This window comes from Necator americanus, chromosome X, assembly GCF_031761385.1.
Source record: "Necator americanus strain Aroian chromosome X, whole genome shotgun sequence".
NCBI classification, from domain to species: Eukaryota; Metazoa; Nematoda; class Chromadorea; order Rhabditida; family Ancylostomatidae; genus Necator; species Necator americanus.
The window spans coordinates 18,645,662-18,668,136 of NC_087376.1; the positions used below are offsets into that span (position 1 = coordinate 18,645,662).

The 22,475-nt window shown below is 42.4% G+C and overlaps 1 protein-coding gene across 3 annotated transcripts in view; it reads left to right on the top strand.

Annotated features, from left to right (window-relative positions):
* RB195_024071 (uncharacterized protein) overlaps positions 1-22,475 on the top strand; it is a gene marked incomplete at both ends in the record, with an annotated part of 82,445 nt that overhangs the window by 3,326 nt on the left and 56,644 nt on the right. The window contains 9 exons of one of the 3 annotated variants that reach the window (XM_064211729.1): positions 591-608; positions 1,066-1,145; positions 1,726-1,867; positions 2,026-2,146; positions 5,711-5,822; positions 5,885-5,964; positions 11,304-11,469; positions 12,651-12,755; positions 14,886-15,025. In XM_064211729.1, the coding sequence (XP_064067611.1) occupies positions 591-608; positions 1,066-1,145; positions 1,726-1,867; positions 2,026-2,146; positions 5,711-5,822; positions 5,885-5,964; positions 11,304-11,469; positions 12,651-12,755; positions 14,886-15,025 (964 nt within the window). Of the gene's footprint in view, positions 1-590; positions 609-1,028; positions 1,146-1,725; positions 1,868-2,025; positions 2,229-2,818; positions 3,126-5,710; positions 5,823-5,884; positions 5,965-8,902; positions 8,961-11,303; positions 11,470-12,650; positions 12,756-14,885; positions 15,026-22,475 lie in introns of those variants that run through there. The other 2 variants (XM_064211730.1, XM_064211731.1) reach the window with 2 other exon arrangements.

Consider the following 22,475-nt stretch of genomic DNA (forward strand, 5'->3'; position numbering starts at 1 on the left):
AAAGAATGCTGTCTTTTTTTCTATTTTCGCTGTCCGAATCATTAGATTTCTAGATCTAGTGGTTGGTCAACGAATGATGGAACAATTGCGGAATTCCCGCAGTCTTCGCAGGTCGAGAAATCAGAGGTCCCGGTTGAATGCGCTTAAAGGCATCACTCCACGAATCTGAGGTGGTACGGATTTCAGGTAGAGTCTTCTTACAAGGGATAGTAGATTATGAGAGGAGGGTGATTCCGTCCATTTCTTCCTAATTGCCGTAAAAATGGCCCGGAAGATACGGCTTCGGGCGTTGTGGCGCACTTTTTTCTGCAAATAGTTCGACCAGCCTTGTGCGGCGCCGCGTCTTCCGGGCCGTTTTCACGGCAATTGGGGAAAAGGGTGTTCATCACGAGATACCCAGAGCTGCTGCCAAAATATATCCTCAGGAGTTCCGCCCGTCGATGATTGCGCTGCGGTCGATAGGAACGGCTGATCATTCCGCTGTGTATCCATGGTGCCCTTCCCATCTACTTTTCGCAGCTGAGACTGGGCTGTTTGATCAGTGATCCAAGAACTCCAGAATGCGACTGTCACCGTTGCAATTCGTATAGATGGTGAACCCGAGCTTGGTGTGTGATATTCAGGAGATACCTAAATTCTTATCGGATTCAAAATCTGAGAAGCCTATTTCTTAAGGTTTTATTTGCTTTTGAAATCTTAAACACTCCTAAAAGTATTTTTGTTTTAGTTTATTTGTTTTAGTTCATACTAGGGGCAGCGTGTGCAAGTCTGTTACCTGCTTTTATTAAACGCAATCAGCCACATGAGTATGCCTTGGGAGCGAAGGAGCTATATAACCCGCATTGTAACATGGAAAAGGCTTCCCATAGATTGCAAAAAGGTGGTGTCATCTTGCACCATGTTAGAGCCCATACCTTGGGAGGTCGAATGCTTGAGGGATACATGAAATCATTGGCAACAAAGATCTGTCTCATAACATTGAACTGCCGGCCGCTGTCAAGCGAACTCCAATAAGCCGCTCTATCCAGACTGCGATATCTGCATGCACCCTTTGCTGCATTGCAGGAAACATGCATCAAGGATCGCCCTTTCGTCATCATCGACAATGACACCGTCTACTGCGGCGATGTGATGAAAGGAAAATAGTAAGCTGCGCAATAGCTGTTAGAAACTATTACAACAACTTGGTGGAGGAGCTTGGATCAACGTCGACATGTGCTTTTGTACAATCGCGGGATCGCAGAGGACTCAAAATCTGGATAGTAAATGCTCATGCACCTACTGCAACTGCTAAGGACTCCAACAAAAATGCCTTTAATGATGAACTCAATGTGTTGATATCAAAAATACCCAGCCAGCAGGAGGTCATTGTCGGAATCGATGCAAATGCGAAGACGGGATTGGAATAACAATCCGATGTGTAGGAAAATGGTATTATCCAGCGGAGCGCACGTCGGAGAACGCTGACCGCCTGCTCGACTTATGTGAACAAACCAACCTCATTACATCCACTTTTAAAAGGAATTATCAACATCACTAGCTTACATGGCAAGGGACGCCCCCCCCCCCCCCCCTGTCACCAGAACAGCAGCGAAAGCGAAAGATGTCAACTCTTAAGCTTCAGCTCGAGTACGTTGTAACAAAGAACATCCCTTCGTCAGATATCCAAAAATCTAGAGCTGTCTGAGATGTCACATTCTATTCTGACCACCGCGCACTTCTCAGCTTGACGTTATGGTTTCCTAAAAGGAGTCGTGGAGTTCAACGTGAACAGAAGCTCGACTTGGCAGGTGAAAGAGACGATGAATGCACAGAGAAGTCACAACAACGGGTTTCGATCAATATTGGATTGTGGACCAAGGAGAGAGTAGGTGACACTGTCTCTTCCACTAAACGCGTTCGAAACGCTTGAGGAAAACTATCTTGGTTACAACACAGACGAAAAAGTTCGCTTTTGCGCTTGCAGAGGCACGATCCACGTAAAATTCTGTATATGTAGCCCGCACTAATCGTAACTTTACCCAGGAGAAGCGCCTGAGAAAGAGATTGCATCGTCAGCTGAGACGTTATCGTGGGACGTCGAGAGCGAAGGAGTTTGAAGAGGCGTGGGAGAACGAGAACCCGAGAGAAGCCCATGCTCTGCTAGGTCAGTATAGCGGCAAGATGAGGGCTGTCCTGAACGTTGCCAACGAAGTCGCTGTCGAGGAGGCAACTTTGCCCATTTGGAGGTAACATTTCAACGCCTTGCTGAACCGGCAAGCACCGTTACTCTCTGAACTCGTGGACGCTCAAAACTCGTGGACATACTGCTGACAGCGATGAATCACCGTCGGAGGTCCTGGTCTGTGTCAAAGGATGAAGAATGGAAAATCTGGCGGAGACGATAGAATCAGCGCAGCAATGCTGAAATCTCTTCTTCCTTTTGGGATTCGTGAATTGACGAAAATCATCCGTTCAATACGGAGTGACGAAGGGATACCCACCCGACTTGTGTAGACACGCTATCATAACTCTTCTCCATAAGAAGCTATTCGTCCTAAGAAGGAATTACCGAGGAATATCATTGCTGCGTGTAATATGCAATGTTTTGGAGCGGATCATCTTGTATCGGCAAATGAAATATCGCGAAGAAACCATCCGCGACGAAAAACCGGCTTTCGCCCTAGTCGATTGGTCAGGTGTTTATTGTGAGAGTGATTGAAGTGTGGCAGCGGTATTTGAAGCCTCTACAGTTAACTTTTCTGGCATACGAAGCCGCTTTGGATTTTTCTCATCGATGCTGTCTTCGCAACGTACTCTTGCGCCGATGGAGTTCCAGGAAAATCCGTACTCTAATAAACGACATGAATAGAAGAACAACTGCTACTGCTCGAACACCAGCAGAATTTACTCCACCGCTCGAAGTGAAAAGTGGAGTGACACGAGGTGCCGTGGTGGTACCCTTTGTGTTCAACTTTGCCGTCGATGACATAATGCGAAGGACAGTTGAGCAAGTTTTCGCCGATATCTCTTTAGCACCTTCTGCACGTCTCTTGGTGGATCTCGAGTACGCCGACGATGTAGTAACATTTACTTCTAGCAGTGCGAAATTAAAATATGTTGTGTCAAAATTAGCAGAAGCCTAGGGACTGCGACTCCATCCTGATAAATATAAGCAGATGTGGGTCTCCTCGTGATCCTTGAACGAAATCAGTGTGGACGGACAACCGACCGAACATCGATTTTCCGTCCAAAAAGATAGGGATCGTAACTATTAGAATATATTAGGAATATCTCATATATTCTTTTCCCTATTAGGTAAAGATACTGAATTAGGTAAAGATACTTATGTTTGTTATATAGACTTTGAAATATATCAATTACTTTGTGTTTCAAAATGCGTCTGTGGCTTATACTCACCTTTATGAACTTTACTTACGATATCCGCTCGAACTCTGAAAGCCGTAGAGTATCTCACATTTTATATTGTTATATGGCGATTGTGATTTTTCACAGGATCAGTGGAGGTCACAGCTAACATCGCGTTTCTTTGCTCTTCTAATTAATTAGTCGGTTTTACATTTGCTTTCTGTTACTCTTATCATTTTTCTGTTATTCTTAAAAGTATAGCGCCTTTTCCCGTCTTTTTTCTTGAGTAATCTTCATTTATAAACGAGTTTCTCATTTGGAGTTCTTGTTTTACCACTTCATTTCATTATAAGTTCGTATTGTGAGCCCATCCAACTAGCAACATCATACGGGCCTTCAGTGGAAGGACGGAGGAAGGGCAGTGTGCCTGACGGGCGTAGCGGCGATCGCTGCTGCAGGCACATACAGCCGCTGCAGCAAATTTGCGTGGATACCTACTGAGCAGTTACGTAAGCGGCCGTGATCGAGGTGGAGTTCTTCTTTATCTCAGCTATCCGGTCGCAGCAAGCGATGATTCCGCCTGATCGCAATTCCTAGCTCCATCGGGTCTCTTCGAACGCTGCTTTTTACCCAATTGTACAACGCTTCAGCTCGTTTTTGTCCGAGTCAAGTTTCATCTAGCGAGATATGCAGTATAACAATCAAACATGACAACAAATGAATGGCATATAACTAACTTTTTCTTGATTTGTTTGAGCTGTAGTCAAGATATTGGTATTGGTCTTTAAAGTGAGACCTATCGTAAGTAATGGGGGCACCACGGATAAAATATCTTGCCTGCTAAACATAATCTTAAGTCAGGTACACGAATATGTCCCTGGTCACCTTAGCAGTTCTAACAGCTTCCTCGAACAACTTCGCAATACCTTGTTCCAACGTTATTGTATACTAGAGTCGTTTAACGTTACGTCGCTCTACACGACAAACGATGTCGCGAGGCAGGTTTTTTACGAACTGTTCACGCAGCACCAGGCTTTATTGAACATGTACGTACTGACCACTATGCAGACAATGACGCTGGTAAAGAAGAAACAAAGAAATTTTTTTCTCTAGTTTCCGATGGTCAGAACAGTGCTAACAGACAACAGATTTTTCATTTTACAGGGATGCGCCGAACGATAGTGGATTAAAATGTTTATCCAGGAGGAGTATCCGGGAGGTAAAAATCAACATTTTCCACACCTGCTCTTCTTTGCTTTTCATCGAGATCGAAAAGTTGCTGAAGCAGCCCGGGACGTTTGCAACGTATACGGAGAAGTTGTCATAGGCGACTCTACAGCACGGAAATTGTTTGCAAAGTTCAAAAATGGCGATTTTAACGTCGACGACTCGCCTCGTTGCGGAAGACCTTCTGACTTTGACGAAGAGCCCCTAACCGCACTTTGAAGGAGAACGGTCGCCAAACAAGTTGTGAATTGGCCGGAAAAGTGAACTGTGAACATAAAACGACTCATAAAATATAAGATTCATAAAATGAATGTCTTTGATAAGAACGCTACGAACTTATTCCCCAACCCAAACACACAAGATTTCTGGAAATGGTCTCGGTTCAAATAATCCACGTGTACTTAAATTGGGCCTATCATAAGTGGTATTGGGGCACCACGGATAGAATATTCTGGTTGCTAAACGTAATCCTGAATCATCTGCTAATGTATGCCCCTGCTCACCTTAGTGGTTCCAACAAATTCCTCAAACAACTTCGCAGTATTACGCTCGAACGTAAATGCGCCATAGTTTTTTTTTTTTTTTGATGCGGCGGCGCTCTATACGAACGTTTCCAACGATGTAGCGATGTATGCTGTTTACGAATTGTTCATCACCAAGACTCATTAAACATGTACTGGATTGAGCATTAGGCAGATCGTTACGCTGATAAACGAGTGCCTAAATTGCTCGATTTTGCAATGGTCAGGAAAGTACTACCGACAACTTCGAGGCCTAGCTATGGCACAAAGACTGGCTCCCACTTTCGTGATTGGTTTTGTGTCCTAGATCGAGAAGCGTATAATAGACCGAAACCACTGCTGTATTGTCGTTACATAAACGATCGTCTTCCCAACACAGGCAAAATTAAACCCGTGCCCCAGTCTTCTCAACAGGCACTATTCGCAGATTAATGTTTCATAGAAGAAGCCGATAGACAACTGGTTGACTTTCTTGAATGCGCACATTTACTTGCGGATTGGAATATGGGAAACTGTGGCATCGAAAATTCCGTAGCAAAAACCTCTTAATCCACTATTTTACACCCCACCCCAGTCATATGAAAAAAAAAATCGTTTGTAAGTAACATGTTCAGGGCAGCGGCAAGGGTGGCCAAGAAAAAATGTGGTCCGTACAAGTAGCCCACAACATCCAATGGGCATCCGAATGGAGACTGCGTTGCTCGACATCCCTCCCGAAGATCCAAAGTAGTTGATGGACCAGTGAAGATTCCGTTCTGTTTGCCTGACATATGTTTTGATATGAACAGAGCGGTGCGGAGTTGCTCACGCCGAGCGGCTCTACAGAAAGAAATGAGGGTTGTGGAAGTACCACCAGCGAACCTCAAAGGTTAATTGGCACCTAATCGTGCGTACGACCAGCTCTGCTCAGTTCTCAGCTGCGTGGTTTGCCCTATGTCAGAGAGGGCGTGGTACCAGTAGTGTGTCGTATCACGTGGAGGTTGTACGGTGACGGTTACATAGGATAAACGAGTCGCCTAGTGTGTGTTCGGATCAGGGAGCATCTAGATGGACTTTCGGAATCTAAACTCTCCACTTTGCTCGGAGCAAACCGTAAAATAAGTCATCAAAACTCCGAAATAGAGGTAGAAGTTACTATGCTCTCGTTCGAGTCTGAGATCATAGCTCGCAGAACACTAGAGGCATTTTGGATCAGCGCCAAAAGTCCAAAAATGAACAGGAAGGATGAGTGTATTGTGATCACAATCGAACTAGGCCCAAATCAAAATTTGTACTGGTTTCGGTCTATGTGGCTGGTTGTTATGTCCATATAAGAAACTCTTGTGACTCGTAGTTGTGGTACGTGGTGGTCTGTTGCGTTACTAAATCTAACAAATGAGGTAAGCATTAGTCAATGTGTTGCTGTGTGAGTTTACTTACCGTTTGAAAGTTTTCTATAGGGTGATCAGGCGCTTTAGATAACAAATAACTGATGACTTTGATTTTTTTCGGCTCCGACGAAGGCGATAACGTTAGCAGCTAATAAAGATCTATGCCTGTCTTCACTACAGCTCAAGCATATCAACATAACGTTGCGTATTCGACATGCCAAGATTCAAGGACAGTTGAACATGGGTATAAAAACAATCTACTATCATATTGACGGTATAAATAAGTTTTGAAGGATTTAAAAAAGATGGTGTAACTAGCACTAAAACGCACCAGACCATCTTGTAACCATATTCATGATAAGATTTCATCATTTCTCTTTAAAAGTCACTACACGTCATTTTGCTGAAGCCTAAACAATCTACTAATCTAAACAATCAACAATGTACAATCAACCTTTGTGCCAACAAAACACATCTATCACATCTGCTCCATCAGTAATGCATGTAAGTAGTAATTCCGTGGTTTTAAAAGTGATGAGTTAGACACCAGCGACAAAAAAAAAACGCGAAGGGCGCCCTGTAAGATTTAAAGACACTGACTCTATTAGACCAAGATTTATGTCAAACTCAAGAGGAGCTCGCTGAAATGACTCACGAAACGATTTCCAGCCGTCTGAAGGTCATGGGTATGGTACAAAATCAAGACAGTTGGGTTCTGTATGAACTCAGGCCATGGGACTTCGGACGCCGTTTTTTCACGTGCGAACAACTGCTCCGAAAGCAAAATTGTAAGGAATTTTTGCATCTAATCATTACGGGAAACGAAAAATAGATCCATACCAGCAATCCAAAGCTCAGAAAATCGTGAGGTCAGCCCGATCATGTATTATTTTTAATGGTTAGACCGAATATTTATGGCAAAAAGCTAATGCTGTGGATCTGCCGGGATCAGCTCAGAGTGATCTAAGTATGAGCTACTCCAACCTTATGAAACCGTCACTGGAAAATGCTATTAACAACAACTGATTCAATTAAGCCGAGCGTTAAAGCTCATACACCCTCACTATGCCAAAAGACGTGACAAGGTGATCTAACAGAACGATAACGCTCGGGCACATGCTGCAAAAATCGTCAAGGCTACTTTGGAGGGGCTCCAATAGGATGTCCTATTTCACCCGCTGTATTCACTAGAAATGGTCCTTCCGACTATCACTTGTTCCTGTCGATGACAAATAGCCTAGCCGAGCTGCACTTCACTTCTTAAGAAAAAGCCAAAAATTGGGTCGATTTTTGGGCAGCCTCAAAAGAAGAGGAATTTTTTCAACTCGGAATCCGTATGCTCCTAAAATATGAAGAAAAGTCATAGCTAACGATGGCCAATACTTTGAATAAAATGCTTTGTACCAGATTCCCTGTTTAAATCTTCAAAGTTACAAGAGAAACCCTAAGGACTTATTCGTACCCCCAATATAAAATGCAACGTTGTTCGTCCGCCTGCCTACCCTTTGGACACGAATTCCCAGAAGAACGGTGAAGAGGATCCCGTCGGATTCTCCTAGAATGCCCCCGAGACATTACGTGTCCAGTGATTATGTTTTGGGGAGCCGCAAACACGCCTTGATAAAGCCACGCTCCAATCGTTCACAGAGACGAAGACAACAGTCTTCGATACTCTTCTGACCACAGAGACGCAGAGAAGTACACATTTAAAAAAACAGTGTACTTAATAATACGTGGCATTTTGTGCGATTATACTAAGAGAGAAAGGGAGCGAATTTTGTATAGGTGTTACCTTCAGGGAGTATAGAAATCTTATCAAATGGACTCTTTCTTTCAAGAGATCGGAAATATAGAAGGTCCCTCTTTTAAGCGCCAATTTATACGACCAGCTTTTTACCACTTTCTTCGGTTCCTATTCCTTCACCTGTTTCACAAGTACCAGCATTATTCTAAAGTTTCACAGGGAAATAACGTGGTTCACAAAAAGCCTGGACTTTACACGAATTCGATAACCCTCAAACCCTTACTTTTGAAAGCTGAAATGTCCTGTTCTCAATGAAGATTTCGTGTACGTACTTCGAAGCTACTAGATACATCTTGCCCTTATATTTCATACGAGGGTTTTTCTTGTTTCTGATACGGTTGGAAGTTTGAGATCACCTTACATCACATTACATCGAAAAATTTCTCAAAATTTCCGTGAGAAAGTTGTAGTGGATGTGTCTGATTCTCCAAAACAGTTCAGTGGCTCGTTAGTTATTTTCTAGCCGTTGAAACAGCGTACGACGAGCGGTAGTTAGGCACAGTCAGTATAGTTTGGTACTAACGACTGTGAATCTCCACAGGATACGCTCCATCGGTATCGGCTCTCGCGACACATGATGGTAGCACTCTCGAAAATCCGACAAGACCCTCTTTACACGCACCCGAACTCCCATGGACGCCCAGAAAGTAGGACCTCAAACTTACGAAACTGAACCGGCCAATTACATAGGTGTGCGGAAGGAAGCTATAGTTTTGCACCGTACACAGCCAAAACCGTGTTAGAGTGTGCGATAAAATTTGCGAGACAACTTTTGCACTAGAGGAAGGAGCTGCACGTTCAACAGAGCGACAAAGCGTGGAACATACACTTAGGCAATGATTGGGTTTTTCTCATCGTATCGTATAGAATTGGTCCGAGCTTAGCCTCTTTTGGTAATCGATTATGCTTATCGCGGACATGCGTAACCCGCTGCATCCAGCAGTGATCGATTTCGTAAACTTTTTTTTTTTATTTTTGCTGCAAATCTGCCGCCTAGGGTTTGTGAAGTGCGGCGAGAAGTGCACTTGAATGCGGGAATCGGTATGTCGCATAAAGTGTCTTCAGGCGGTTGTCGGTGTTACTCATATTGACTCATTCTTGGTTTATGGTCGGTGGAAATGGACAGCTAATCCTTTTAAAATTGTTTTTGTTAAATAAATAAATAAATATATCTTTTTGCAGAAGAGAATTTCGCACTTTCTAAGACTCATAAACTTCTAAGATAACCTCTAATCCAGGAAGACCTTTGAGTATTTCATTTGCAAGTATTCTCCTACACTTGCGTTCTCATATTACTAGTATTCGAAAACAGTATCAACAGCGCGAGAGGCCAGCGATGCCGGCAGTTTGCACTGTTGAGAAATACGGCAACAACTTTTACAACTTCTTATCCTAGGAAGAAAATCGCTGTCTGTGTGTTAGCTTCGCTAGCAGTAGTGTTATTACGGCTTTGGAAGGAAGGCTGAAAAATCCTTCTATGTTTTATACATGTTTTTACCCTTGCAATCACATGAAACAAAACTGCAGAAGGAATACTGTCGAAACTCGCTGTTATCTGGAGGTGCACTTTGAAAAACTTGTTGGTTTTTGCCCATCATGTGTGAAATCTGCCGCAGGTTAGATGATTTCTGTACCGTGCCTCCAATGTACTGAGTGAAAATATTGGGACAAACAAGTTTAACTTGCTTCCGTTTTACATTAGAAACACTTATGTTTTTTTTTAGCATTTTGTCTTGATTCATTTCAAATTCTTGCGATGATATTCGCTATTTTTTCGTTGGTTTGTGTTTGCTTCTAATTGATGAAAGTGTAAGAATAGAGTGTTTGAAGTCAATCAATTCGCTTGGAAGACGCCACCGCGTTCACTTCAATTTAGAATCGTTTGAGGTTTACAAACGCATGTTTAGCCTATATGATTTTTGGGGGAGTCAATGTACCACCTCCGTGTTTTTATCATCCCAGACACGTCTGATCCCAATTTATGGCAATAGTTCGGTTTCGAACCATCGATCTGTCGTGCGGTCACAGCGGAACCTTTTACCGACTCCGCTGCACCCGCCCAACATGTGCTTAGTAATTGGAGGCACTCGTATAAAATACTTCTTGTTCTGAATACAATTTATTTTTCTAGTTTTTTTTTAATTTATGTTTTGGTGAATTTGGTTCTGCGCGTTTTGTTTCGTGGAACTTTTGGAAGTTCTAAGAAAACGTGCTTCAATACTGTACAAAGCATGAATGTGAAACATGACTTTTGCCGGAGTTATCAGCTGATTACCATGTAATTCGGGCTGATAGCATCGATTTCTGCCCATTCATAGCCAGGATTAAGTTGTTCACCCCTAGTGTTTTACCTCTGCTCCCGTGTTAAAGCTCGAAACGGCGATAAAACTGAAGAAGTAAATTGGTGCTAGTGTCAATCCTGTGGCATTTCTAGAAACTGGTTCTTAGAAACTGTAAGTCATGTATTACAGCTAGAACAAAAGAAAGTCAAGCTAATTTTTGAGCGTTAATGCTGCCTTCCAAGGCACAGTTTACTCTTTTTATCGAATTTGATATTTTGACAGAAATAGATTTTCTAGACGACACTTCGCAGACTCATAAGGTCCATACAATTTTTTTTTCATATTTTTATTTACATATTTTAGTGCTAGCTCGAAGAACCATCCATTTCCATTCCTTTTTGGTTTTTCGGATATAGTGATATTTTTCATTTTTACTAGTTTTCTGCGGATTGAAGAAGAGAGCGGGATCATCAATTGATTCTACTTTAGTGAATTTCTGAGAAAGGACATAGAAGGTTATCCGGTATAAACTCTTTCACACTCTTACCGAGGTGAATATGGGACTGCTTATTGTGCCCAGTTCTGGATTTAGTCCCTCAAGGGATCCCGCATTTACCACTTCCATAGCTAGTTTATCGAATCTCGCCGAAAATGGGATCGTTTTGTTTGGGACCTTTTCTTAAAAAATATGTGATTGATTGATTGCGACTTCGCTGTCATTTTGAGTTGATTCTTGTTTTTTTTTTTCAAGGTGGAGAAGACACATCACGCAGTAGGTGCCCCTCGAATCGTCACGATGATCAGGCGTTGGCTGGCTGTGAAGTGCTCCCAGCTCACCGAAAACATAAAGGATCACGGCTGAGCCTTACTAGCCTTATATCGTTGAGCACAAGCCAAGATAAGCAGAATAGGGAGAGGTATTTTTAGTTCCCACTTACTTTTTGAAATACATACTTTGCTCAACAACTGATTTTGAGGTTCCGAAGAAAATTGGTTTTATAAAAGACGATTATTAGAACCATGTGCACAATATCCAAGAAAATGAGCGCCGATATCTATACTCGTTCCTGGCGATACCCCTGCGGCGCCATCGTGTCGAAGCGCGCCTAGTTGGGTCAGGCGATCCTGCTACTGGAGCGCAAATTGCGCATACACATAAGTAAGAGCGTCTCCTCATCTTTCGAGGTTCTTTGAATGAGTGGGAACATATATGTGTATGTGGAAGAGTGTCTGCTGCTATTGTTGTACATGAACAGTGAGTGAACAAGAACAGTGGATGTCATATAATTCGATCTTGTCTTCAGTAGGTTATAGCATTGAGAAAGATAATCAGTTACATTCGGTGTTTTCATGTTAGTTTCCCGGAAGATCCTGTGACGTCAAGATTGTATATGCTTATCAAACCGTTATTCGTAGGTAGAAGGGGTTACACGAGAAGTTTTGTCTCTACCTCTTATTTTTGTTCTATACAAGATTCTACTTCTATTCTATATTTGCCTTCCAAATAGAAAGTCTATACATCCTATATCTAAATATCTCAGAATAATTCCAGCGTTCTGGCAGCGAAATTGCCTGACCAAGCTAGGTGGGCCGCTGAGAGAGGTATCGCGAGGATTGGGTATGAATAACGAAACTCCAGTAAAGTACGAGAAACTCTATTCTTTTGAAAGTCTCAAAATCCGGCTTCTCATTGACGTCAGTGTTTCGGCGATCACAAAAATTACAATTATGGAGAGCAACGGAAATGATATCTTTTGAAAGCCAACCGTTTTTGGTGTAAATCAGTTTTTATTGGAAATTTATTAGAATTTCTGAGCGAGGGAACCTGTAATTGTCATCTCTACGTTGTAGATCGTAACTGCTGGCAATACTATGAAAAGCAGCCTGAGCGAGGTGGAAACCGAAACAATGGTGATGGATGGCGCGGATTGTGAAGGACTTAGTCTTCACTATAAATCTAAAAACTTGTGCTAGTTTTCAGCAAAATGTGGCGCCTATTTCCGAGCTGTCCATCTATCTCAGCTTTCGGACCGAACTTTTAAATTCACTTAAAAATCTGTGGTTTCACTTGAACATTTTTAATTTTAAAAATGTTCAGCCAACTGTCGGAATGGAGCTATGAAGCGCCAACTAGAACACTTTCCAGCGTTTCCAGCAGCGATCTTTGCTTGAATAAAAATGGTAATATTGGACCGAATCGAAGGTACATTGTTCATTTAAGGAGTCGTTCTACTCTAGGGCAGTTTATTATCAAGAAAACAATCACGGAAGGGGGAGCGATCAAGAGGTACCCGTATGATGTGCCGCGAGGTATCCAGGAGCGTCAGTCGTTAATTGCACCGCGTGTCTCCTGACAGCGTCATGATCGCTACAGTAGCCTGGTTGATCCTCTTGTGCTACGTCTCGCTGGCACCCCACCCACACCACCCTCCCTGCCCATTTCGCCGCTTCTGCTGCTCTTACGAAGAGTTTTCTTTGCTGCGCCCGCAGCTCTTGCGATGCACTTTTAGAATCGAAGAAAAAGAAAAATGCCTGGTGTTAGATAATGTTTGAAACTCTATATAAAGTATACTTGTAAGTATAAATAGTATAATAATAGGTGAAAGAGGTTTGTATATATGCAGTTTAGCAACGCGAGTAAAAATGAAATTATTCTGTTTTGAGTTGTTAGATGGAAACGAACCATTTATGTCTGGAAATGCTAAAGGTTTTTTTTTTTACTTTTTTCTTCGCTTTCTAGGAATTTCTTCTTCGTTATCTAGCTGAGTAAAACTGCCATCCAATGCTTAACGAGGTGCTAACGATGCCTCGCAGACATACATTGTACCTCAAGATAGATTTCGAAGATACAAAGGTCTCTGTTCGCCACTTATACGCCTAACATGTATTGATTTTATGCAGAGAACAGATAAAAATGAAGCGATAAAACGCTGTTGAAAGAAGTTTGAAGAACCACACAATGTTTTATTGTACAAAACGTGCAGGGAAGTATTAGAATATTTGACTTGCGCTCCGTCTAAACATTATTTATAAAATTTTGGAAAGGTAAAATGTAGAAAGGAGTTTAATATGTATACAAAGTAATAAGGACATAAAGTTGCTGGGCGTATAGTTGCTGCATTCGAAAGCTGAACATGAATTCGTTGAATGACATCGTGACAGACATAACATACATGCATTATATAACATACTTATGCACTGTGAGTTTATATAGAACAGTAACAACAACAACAGCAGCATCTTTTTCGTCGCGGCGCAAACCTGGCGCGCAGCGTTGACCAGAGAGCAATAAGGGGGTGGGGTATAGATGATCTCAGGCATTCGTAGAGGATGTCTAGCTGGTGGAGTAGCAGTCATGATTACGCGGAGGCGTGCGGCGCTGAAGGGAGGTCAGCGGCAGACAGTCGGCTTTCATGGGTACCTCTTGTTCCGCACCCCCACGGAAGCTATTCATTTTGTTGTAGCATTCTCCATTGAAGTCTGCACTTATGACTGTTCTACAGCCGTGATTATTAAAAGTAGCCGTACAAGGAACTCCTCAGCTCAAATTCGCACAGTTAATATACCTGTAAATTAACGAAACTCACTTATACAAGGTTGCCAACTTCTGCGTCTGAAACGAACTTGGTCGTTTCTTTGCGAGAGGCTGTATTGCGATCAGAGTGAAAACGCTTGCAACTCTGTACAGGCCCTAAAATCCAAATTCTCCTATATTCCTTTGTGAGTTCATATTTGTTGTTAATGACAATGTGTAATTCACAATAGAAATTAGTGCTTTCAGAAAAGAAAACCAAAAGAAGATAAGATATTGACCACCTTAGTTAACTTATACATATGTGCATTTTGAGCAAGTTTGTGAAGTGATTCGAAAGTCATATCAACGTTGCAAAGGCTTCAAATGGCGGATGTTAAGCGTTGAGTTACATCTCTCACAAGCGAGCCAATTTTTGTCATCAACGAAGCACCGTAGCTAGGGTCCCGGATGGTCTAAGATGCGGAAAAGCAACCCGAGGATTATTTGAAGGGAGCGGCGCATCAAAAAAAAAAAGAACATCATTAGAACAAAAGTCCAAATTTAGATGCATAGTCAAAGCAAGGAAGTATCGAAAGGTTCTTTCAACCCGTGTGTGGGATTCGGTTGTAAGCTTGACACTTCTTTGTTTTGTTTGATGGATGCTATGGCAACATGAAGTAGAAAATTTGCAGCAGAAGCGAAACTTTCAAGACGGGAACATTTGTGTCAAGCAGAAAGTTCAAAGGTCGGGCGGATTCAAGAACAGCAAAGGAGGGGAGGGGCAAACCGATAATCAAGTCAATGTTTTTATCCTCCCAGGCATGTCTGGAATCAATCTATCGGCTGGAGGTATAACAACCCTATTCGGCTCTGGGGCGGTTTTGAACCGTCTAGCGCAGTTTCATCGGAACCTCTTACTAACTGCGCTACACTCGTCCCTATAGCGCTTGTAAAGCTAGGTAATGAACAATGTTTACTCAGGTCGTTGAAGTCAGTTCACTCTGCTTCTTAAACATTATGAGCGATGGTTTGCACGTTTCCTGCTGTTCAGAAGGGTGAAATGATTAGGTTGTTCTTTTTAAGAGAACCAGCAAAGATGTTCTGATGACGTCCTCTAACTTCGAGAAACCATGAACTATCCCAGCGACGGCGTCATATACGCATTTCACACTTTCTCTGACAGAGGTGACATCAACTGTCAATAGTTCTCTTACATGGAGGTGATTTCGACAGGGCAATTTTTTTTTTGTCTATGGAAGACTGATAGATCGAGGTTTTCGTCTCTCTATAAAGAGGTCGATATGCGTTCTTAAAGGCAACATATAAAATGTTAGGAATGCTGCAACGCGGTGAATTATTTATTGCTCCTTCGACTTGATAAATGAGCGACCTCAAATTTGGGTAGTTAAACCCATAATTAATGAAGTAAAGCAATGAAATAAAATTCTACAAAATGAAAAGATTTTAAGAAAATAAGAAGTGGAAGAACGAGAGAAGCGCGCATACCCCTCTTTTATTGTTGAATTATCGCTATCTATTATCAAAGTCTTGCCTTCGCGTGCATTTTTTGCTCTGTCCATGAGAAAGTTTCTCGCATAGCTGGTCGCTTTGACACACATTCTGCGATACCTCCGCCCCCTTTTGAGCTTGAGTATTTGGGAATCAGTCTTGTCGGTTAGTTCTCAACTGCTTTTCGATCGATTCCACTTTCTGCTTTGTTGTTATCAGATCTCTGGTGGCTTCCTTGATTTCGGCTTCTCTCAGCTTGATCTGGCCAATCACGGACCGCCGAGTGATGTCCCATTCCCCTGCAATGGATGCAGTTAATCTAGTACTTAGGACATGTCTCATTGGACGAACACTCCAGTTCCAAACAAGTGATGCAGCTGTTCTCGCACAGTTTCAACTTCCTTCTTTTGCTATCACGTATCTGCGAAATCTAGAATGAATTCCAGCACGTCTGTCTTCTTTGCTTAGCCATTCACTCGCTTGTTCTTCTCGTTTCTCTTTCTCTTTCTCTACTCTCGATAGCTTCATACTCTTTCGTGTCTTCATATTGTATTCTTTCATTGACAGTTGAAGCTCTGCTCTGTGGACGGTGATTGATTTTTTCGGAACGTTCATCGAGCGAGTGCTGCATCACGGAGGGTGACGTGGCTGGTTTTTCTTGAGATGTCTCTCTCAGTGAACGTTCTTCATTGAGAACAGTGGATCGCACAATCGCACATTCCTGATCGTTGGATAGAGGTCACTGATAGCCTTTACCTGGTCGGCAATGATATCCTCAATGGCTCCGTGATCAATTTCCAATCTATGGCTCTTTCCCTCGGCGTCGCAGTACTTGTGGAGCTGATCTAGCATCGAATCCCCAGCTGCCTTCGAGATTTTTTTTTGTCGCAATCAGGAGAGGAGGTGCTGCGTATAGCGTTTCCAGGGTCTGACGTAGGCACAGGAACCAGAGTTTGTTTTCGGATTTTTGCTCAAGAATCTGCGCATCTCGCTCCCTCCCGCCCCAGCGTTCGTTTGATTGAGAGAAAAAAGGAATGTCGTTATGCTACAGATCAAAAACTATGCAGTAGCGACAAACATAACGTCATGACAAGCGTTCGGAATTTCTCCAAGAAGATCTTCTGGACTTGGCAGCTTTGAGAGAGCTTTACGTAGTTTGTTGTAGTCTCTTCGCGTTTTTTGTAGATTATTATGGAGGCTGTAGTTTGAGGTCATTGGTAAATATGAAGTGACTGAAATAGAATATTCAAATTGATTTTTGCAGAACCCCTGATAGTTTTCGCGTATGTTGCCTTCGAATAATTGCTTGAGCGCAAACCATACGCACTAAACCATGTATCAACGAAATTGGACCTGACGAGATTGCAATTTTGAATATTCGCAGGACGATTTTTATCGTCCATGATATTATTGCAGACAAATATGGGTGTGTGATTCTAAAAACAGCACACACTTTGAGTATGAGAAAGATGGCTGTTTTGTACCAAGATAATAAAATTCCAGCAATGTGCACAAAGTCTGGCAATCTGAAAGAACTATAACTTCTGCTGTCGCCTTTTGCGTAGCTGAACAGTGGATCTGACATAATATGTGAATATTTTACTCGACCCGAAAGAATGAAATGCGTTGATTCTTTTCTACATTTTACTGTACAATTGATGAGGTTTCGCGCCTTGCTTCTCTGTAGCTGTAAAATATTCATAGGGTTTTGTGGTGTGCAAAATAAAACAAAGGTATTATGTTTGCACTGTACTTCTCGCAGTATGGCAGTGCTTGATCTGCACTGAAGTTTAGCAATCGCCCCTTTTTCACATTTGTTACATCCTTCTAGGGAATCATCTTCGAAATAACAATTATGGTTGCGAATTTCTTGCGTCACATGTGAAATTCTGCCCTAAAATTGAACTCTACTGAAACTGAATCTGAAATTCTAGCTACTACCTGAGATGAATCTGAAGTAAAAAATTGTAGCTGTGGTCGAAACACTGGTAATTTCACTGCAACATTGTTGAATATTTCGTTGATATCGGGAGTTCTGCCCTCACATTTTATTTTCGTTTCTGCTGCATTACATCTGCTATTGTCATGAACTAAGCAATTGAGATTTTTGCATCTTGGAAAGTATCGCATCGCACAACTGGCGTTTGTCTATTTTGCCATACTGCAAAATCTTGCCCATTCGAAATGAATTTCTCGTTGATAAGATTCAATGGAACGAGCGATAGCAACGTCATGGTGACGTCGTAGTCTCCAATTTTCACTGGAATATTAGGAATTACAGATACAATATTGGAAAGTTTTTTTTCTGATGTCGCTATTGAACACTTTACGCCATCTGCTACATGTAGAAGATTCAAAAACGTCTGTTTTTCTGGGAACAACATATATTCGATAAAATAAACATGCAGAACTTGGATAAAAGCAGTCGCAACCAATGCTCGCACATGGCTCAACACATGCTGTTCTTTCCGGGAAGGGATTTGCCTCACTTAGTTCTTCAATGAGGTCCGTAGCATTGATTCTTAAACACTTGACTCCCCTGCATGAGCCTATGTGAGGGCGTCCCTTGCTATCAAGCATACGGATCTCAGCGTCTCTTGTGAATGTTATTGATTTCACAAGAGACGAACTAGATTGATTTGTAATCGCAATATAAGGTAGGTTTTTCCATCGCAGTTTTAATAGATTTATGAGCGTTTCATTAGCGTATATGCGTAAACACGCTTCCAGTCTAACGAGTTTAGCTTAAAGGCATCACCCCACGAATCTGAGGTACGGATTTCAGGTGGAGTATTCGTATACGGGATAGCAGATTATGGAGAGGGGGTGATTCCGTCCATTTCTTCCTAATTGTCGTAAAAAACGGCCCGGAAGATGCGGCGCCGCACAAGGCTGGCGCGCTCCAGTCGAACTACCTGTAGGAAATAGTGCGCCAGAATGACCGAAGCCGTATCTTCCGGGCCGTTTTTTTACGGCAATTAGGAAGAAATGGGCGGAATCACTCTCCTCACCATAATCTACTATGCTGTATACGAATACTCCACCTGAAATCCGTACCACCTCAGATTCGTGGAGTGATGCCTTTAAGGATTACTGACATGCAGATTTCGCGAATAATGCCTTGCGGAGAACTCTCGCGAATGTTAGTTTGAAAGCCAAACACGTTCACTACTTGAGAAATGAGACTCGCTGAGATGTTTGCATTCAAGATAATATAGGAATGGCTTTAGCTAGTTGACGTTGTCGAACTGAAGAATGTCTTGTTTTGTAGAGGCCCGACACTGTTTTGCCAGCGCTATAAAGTATGCGACCTATCCAGAGGAGTAGGATGACGAAGTGGTTTTCCAATCGTCATGGGGACGTGCAACAGCAGATAGGATACTGCCACTGCAACTTGTAGATTTAAAGCCTAGAGAATTATAGAAGCCTAAAAGAGCGCTAATGGGTGAACACTAAGGATTGAATGAGGCAGCTGAACATACCTAAACATTAAATGTCTTCGCAAAAATCTAAGTTTTGGCAGTATACTTGCATGCTGGTTAGTGACATATTCTGCAGCCATTTTACAACTACGTAATTATGTTCGTGGAAATTAAGATCAGGAGGAAATCGAACTTATTCTTGGCCATTCATAGTTGTGTAAAGCAGAAAATGATCATCGATACAAACTTGGAATGCAGATGCTTGATTTGTTCTTATATTTACTCAATTTGCGTAGCATTCCATTTCCATGTTTTCGTTTGTTGCGGAAATTCCGTTCAGAGGGGCGAGTATTGTGATAGTGTGACACAAAAATAATGGTGAGAATGGCATAGCTTGAAAGCTGTGCTGTTATGGCTCCGAATGGATATTATTTACGTAACTTACTTGAGGCCGTCTTCTGAAGTCATATGGGTTTCTCCTCGTCTCGCCACTTGACGTCTGCTATTGCGCTGTCGAGAGAGGACTTTTCGCTTCTTTCTCGCAATCGCAATCAATCTCTAAATGAACAGGCATATTGGCTGATCTTTCAATTTTTCTGCCGGTTGCTGTAACCAGTTCCACGTCACGTACTGCATTATCAGGGCCAGTGCGTATACCAACTATACGTGGTAGTCTCCATCCATTACGTGATTGCAGAGGATCAACAGAGGATTACAGGCACTACTGCTACTACATGAGGGATTGATGTGGAGCTTCGCTTGGAATCGGTCAACTTACGACGTTGTTCTCTAAGACTCAGCATATATTGATAGTGCCAAATTTGCCAAAATCATTGATCAGTGAATATGAGGATTGCCGAGCGTTTTCGGCTTTTTTCCTCGTTTGAAGTATCACCGATTTGTCTGGTGGACTATAGTCTGGATCGACGTTATCTGTATGAACTCCATCTAGTGCATACATAGCAACTAAATCTTTTTTGCACAAAATCTATGAGCCGAATAAGTAGGACACGTTCCAGCTCGGATTCCTGGTATGTTAATGGGCGGGTGTTTAGAATAGTTTCAATTTCTGTGATAACTATTATCAATATTCAGCTTGTTTCTTCCGAAAAATTTGTAAAGTGCATGTTTTACCGATTTTATGAGTCTCTCGTAGAAGCCACCCTGCCAAGGTTTGTGGGGTGCTATAAGTATCCTCTAGATAGCCTTGTTCACAATAAAGGGGCACGTTATCGCATTTGTGATAGCAGTTTTCAAAATATCGCTTAACGCGAGCGTAGGAACACTATCGCATGTTATAGTCGCAGGTATTCTTCTGCGAGAGAAAAAAAAACCTCGTAATACGTTAAGAAACGCGTCGGTCCCCATATTTCGTACGACCTCAAGATGCAACATTCTGGTTACTGCGCAGGTGAATATGCAGCCATACGTTTTTCTTCGATTTTCATGTCAGCGTTGGATTGTGTGCCATTTATTTCCCCATCAGTTTGGTTTTGGATTTCCCCATGTTCAGGGATTTTTTTGTGAATATCCTTTGTCGGTCTTGTCGCAAGGTAGTTATGCTTCTTCTAAGGAATCGTAGAAGCCAAACCATATTTTTTTTGAGTTTCTGCAAACTTACTATAGCGCTGCCATGGAAATTCTTTTTTCTATTGTTCTAACTGAATTAATAAGGGATGTTTTTGGGTTTAATAAGGGATTTCCTCGGACGGTTCAAAAAGTCTGGTTTCCCATTTTGGGAGTGGTGTCGCTAAAAATTCGTGACCAGTCCACCATCTATGCTCGAAAAGCTGATTTTTAGACAAACCCTTAGTAGCTGCATCTGCAAGATTAGCATTCGTTATTACATATCCAAAAAGAACTTTTGGTCCTTTTTCTTTGATCGCTGAGCTAATAGACCGAATTTCGCTTATTCTATTATTCACCAGGACTCCTCATTAGCTTGTATTTTGTGATTTCTTAACCCAGCTCAGGACGATCTGCGAGTCGGAAAAGAGAAACATATGGTCAATGCATCTAAGGTCCTTTGGTAACGCTTCTAGCACCGACTTTGCTTGCTTTCCCGTGAGCTCCCATCGTGAGGGCGTTTACTTCCATCTTTTGTATTGTTATTTTGATTTTATTGATGGTAGTTTAGATTTCGTCATGGGTAACGAGGAGTTTCCCGTAATTAGGTAAGCGCAAGTAGCCGTCGCGGTTTGGCTGCCGTCTGAACAGCGAGTTGGCAGTGGCTGTTATACTCAGACTGCGGGGACATGATGCGAAGATATTGGTCTCCATAATTAGATGATCCCATTGTTTTTTCCCTATTTCGGACAACTCTTGGTTCCAGTCATACCCGTCTTTCCACAGTACCTGAAAAAGTCTCGCTTGCACTAAAAGAGGAAACAACCATCCTAAGGGATTGTATATGAATGCTATTTATCTAGTTATATTGCGCTTATTCACTTTTTCAGTTGTCGGGAAGTTCCAGGAGTGATGACTGTAATCACTTGATGAATCTCACGTAATGCTTAAAATCTTTTGCATTTCCTTGCTAGAATAATTTGCGCTCGGGATGACTTCTCGCAAGTCGGCGTCGTTAGGGAGGAACTCTCGCAAATTCATATTCGCGTTCCTAAAAATCTTTTATGCACCCTGTGATTTGTTTAATATGTCCTGAGAAGTGTTAGCGGTGAGCAAGAGATTGTCTACGTAAACTTACTAAGATACTTAGATGGCCCGTCTTCAATGGACGTGCGTTCCTCAGCATCTTTTTCACTCTTTTCGTACCTTTGCCATTGTCATCCAATCTGTTATCAAGTTTCGTGAGTGACGTTGAGGAGGTCCTTGAGCCGTATCCAGTTGAGTTTTCAGCTGGTCCATCCGTGTAGCGAACACGTCACCCCATCTCATTGGCGGCCTCCCTCGAGGGCGTTTAGCATCTTGGGGGATCCACTTTAGCCTCTTTTACTACTTTAGTCCATCTATCGTCGATTCTTATCTTAATGTGACCGGCCCATCTATGCTTTGCTTTCGATATATATTCCGCTGGGTCGCGAAGACATTCCTCTTAAGTTGGACCTGCGAAGGCCGGCTAGGTTTTGTGTGCACCGGTTAAACTTCAGAAGGTATCTCTCAAGAGCTCTGTGGGTAGTAATTAACTTCCTAGACGTGGCAGCGGTGCCTGCCCACGTCTCCGCCGCGTAACAGAGCGCTGGAAGGACTGTCGAGTCGAACAGGTGGGCACGAAGATCTTGGTCCGTAGCTTCCCTGACAGGTGCGAATGCTGCCCATGCTGCTCTCATTCTTCTATTCAGTTCTTCCTTCAAGTCGTTTTCCATGTTCATAGAACGTCCGAGGTATACGTATGACGAAGTTTCCACGATTTAGGAGCTTTCAAGTTGTGCTCCTCCGTTCTCGCACTGGGCGTTCTTCATGAACTGTCTTCTATCTGTTTATTCGCAGTCCTATTCTCTTCCCTGCTTCGTTCAATTCG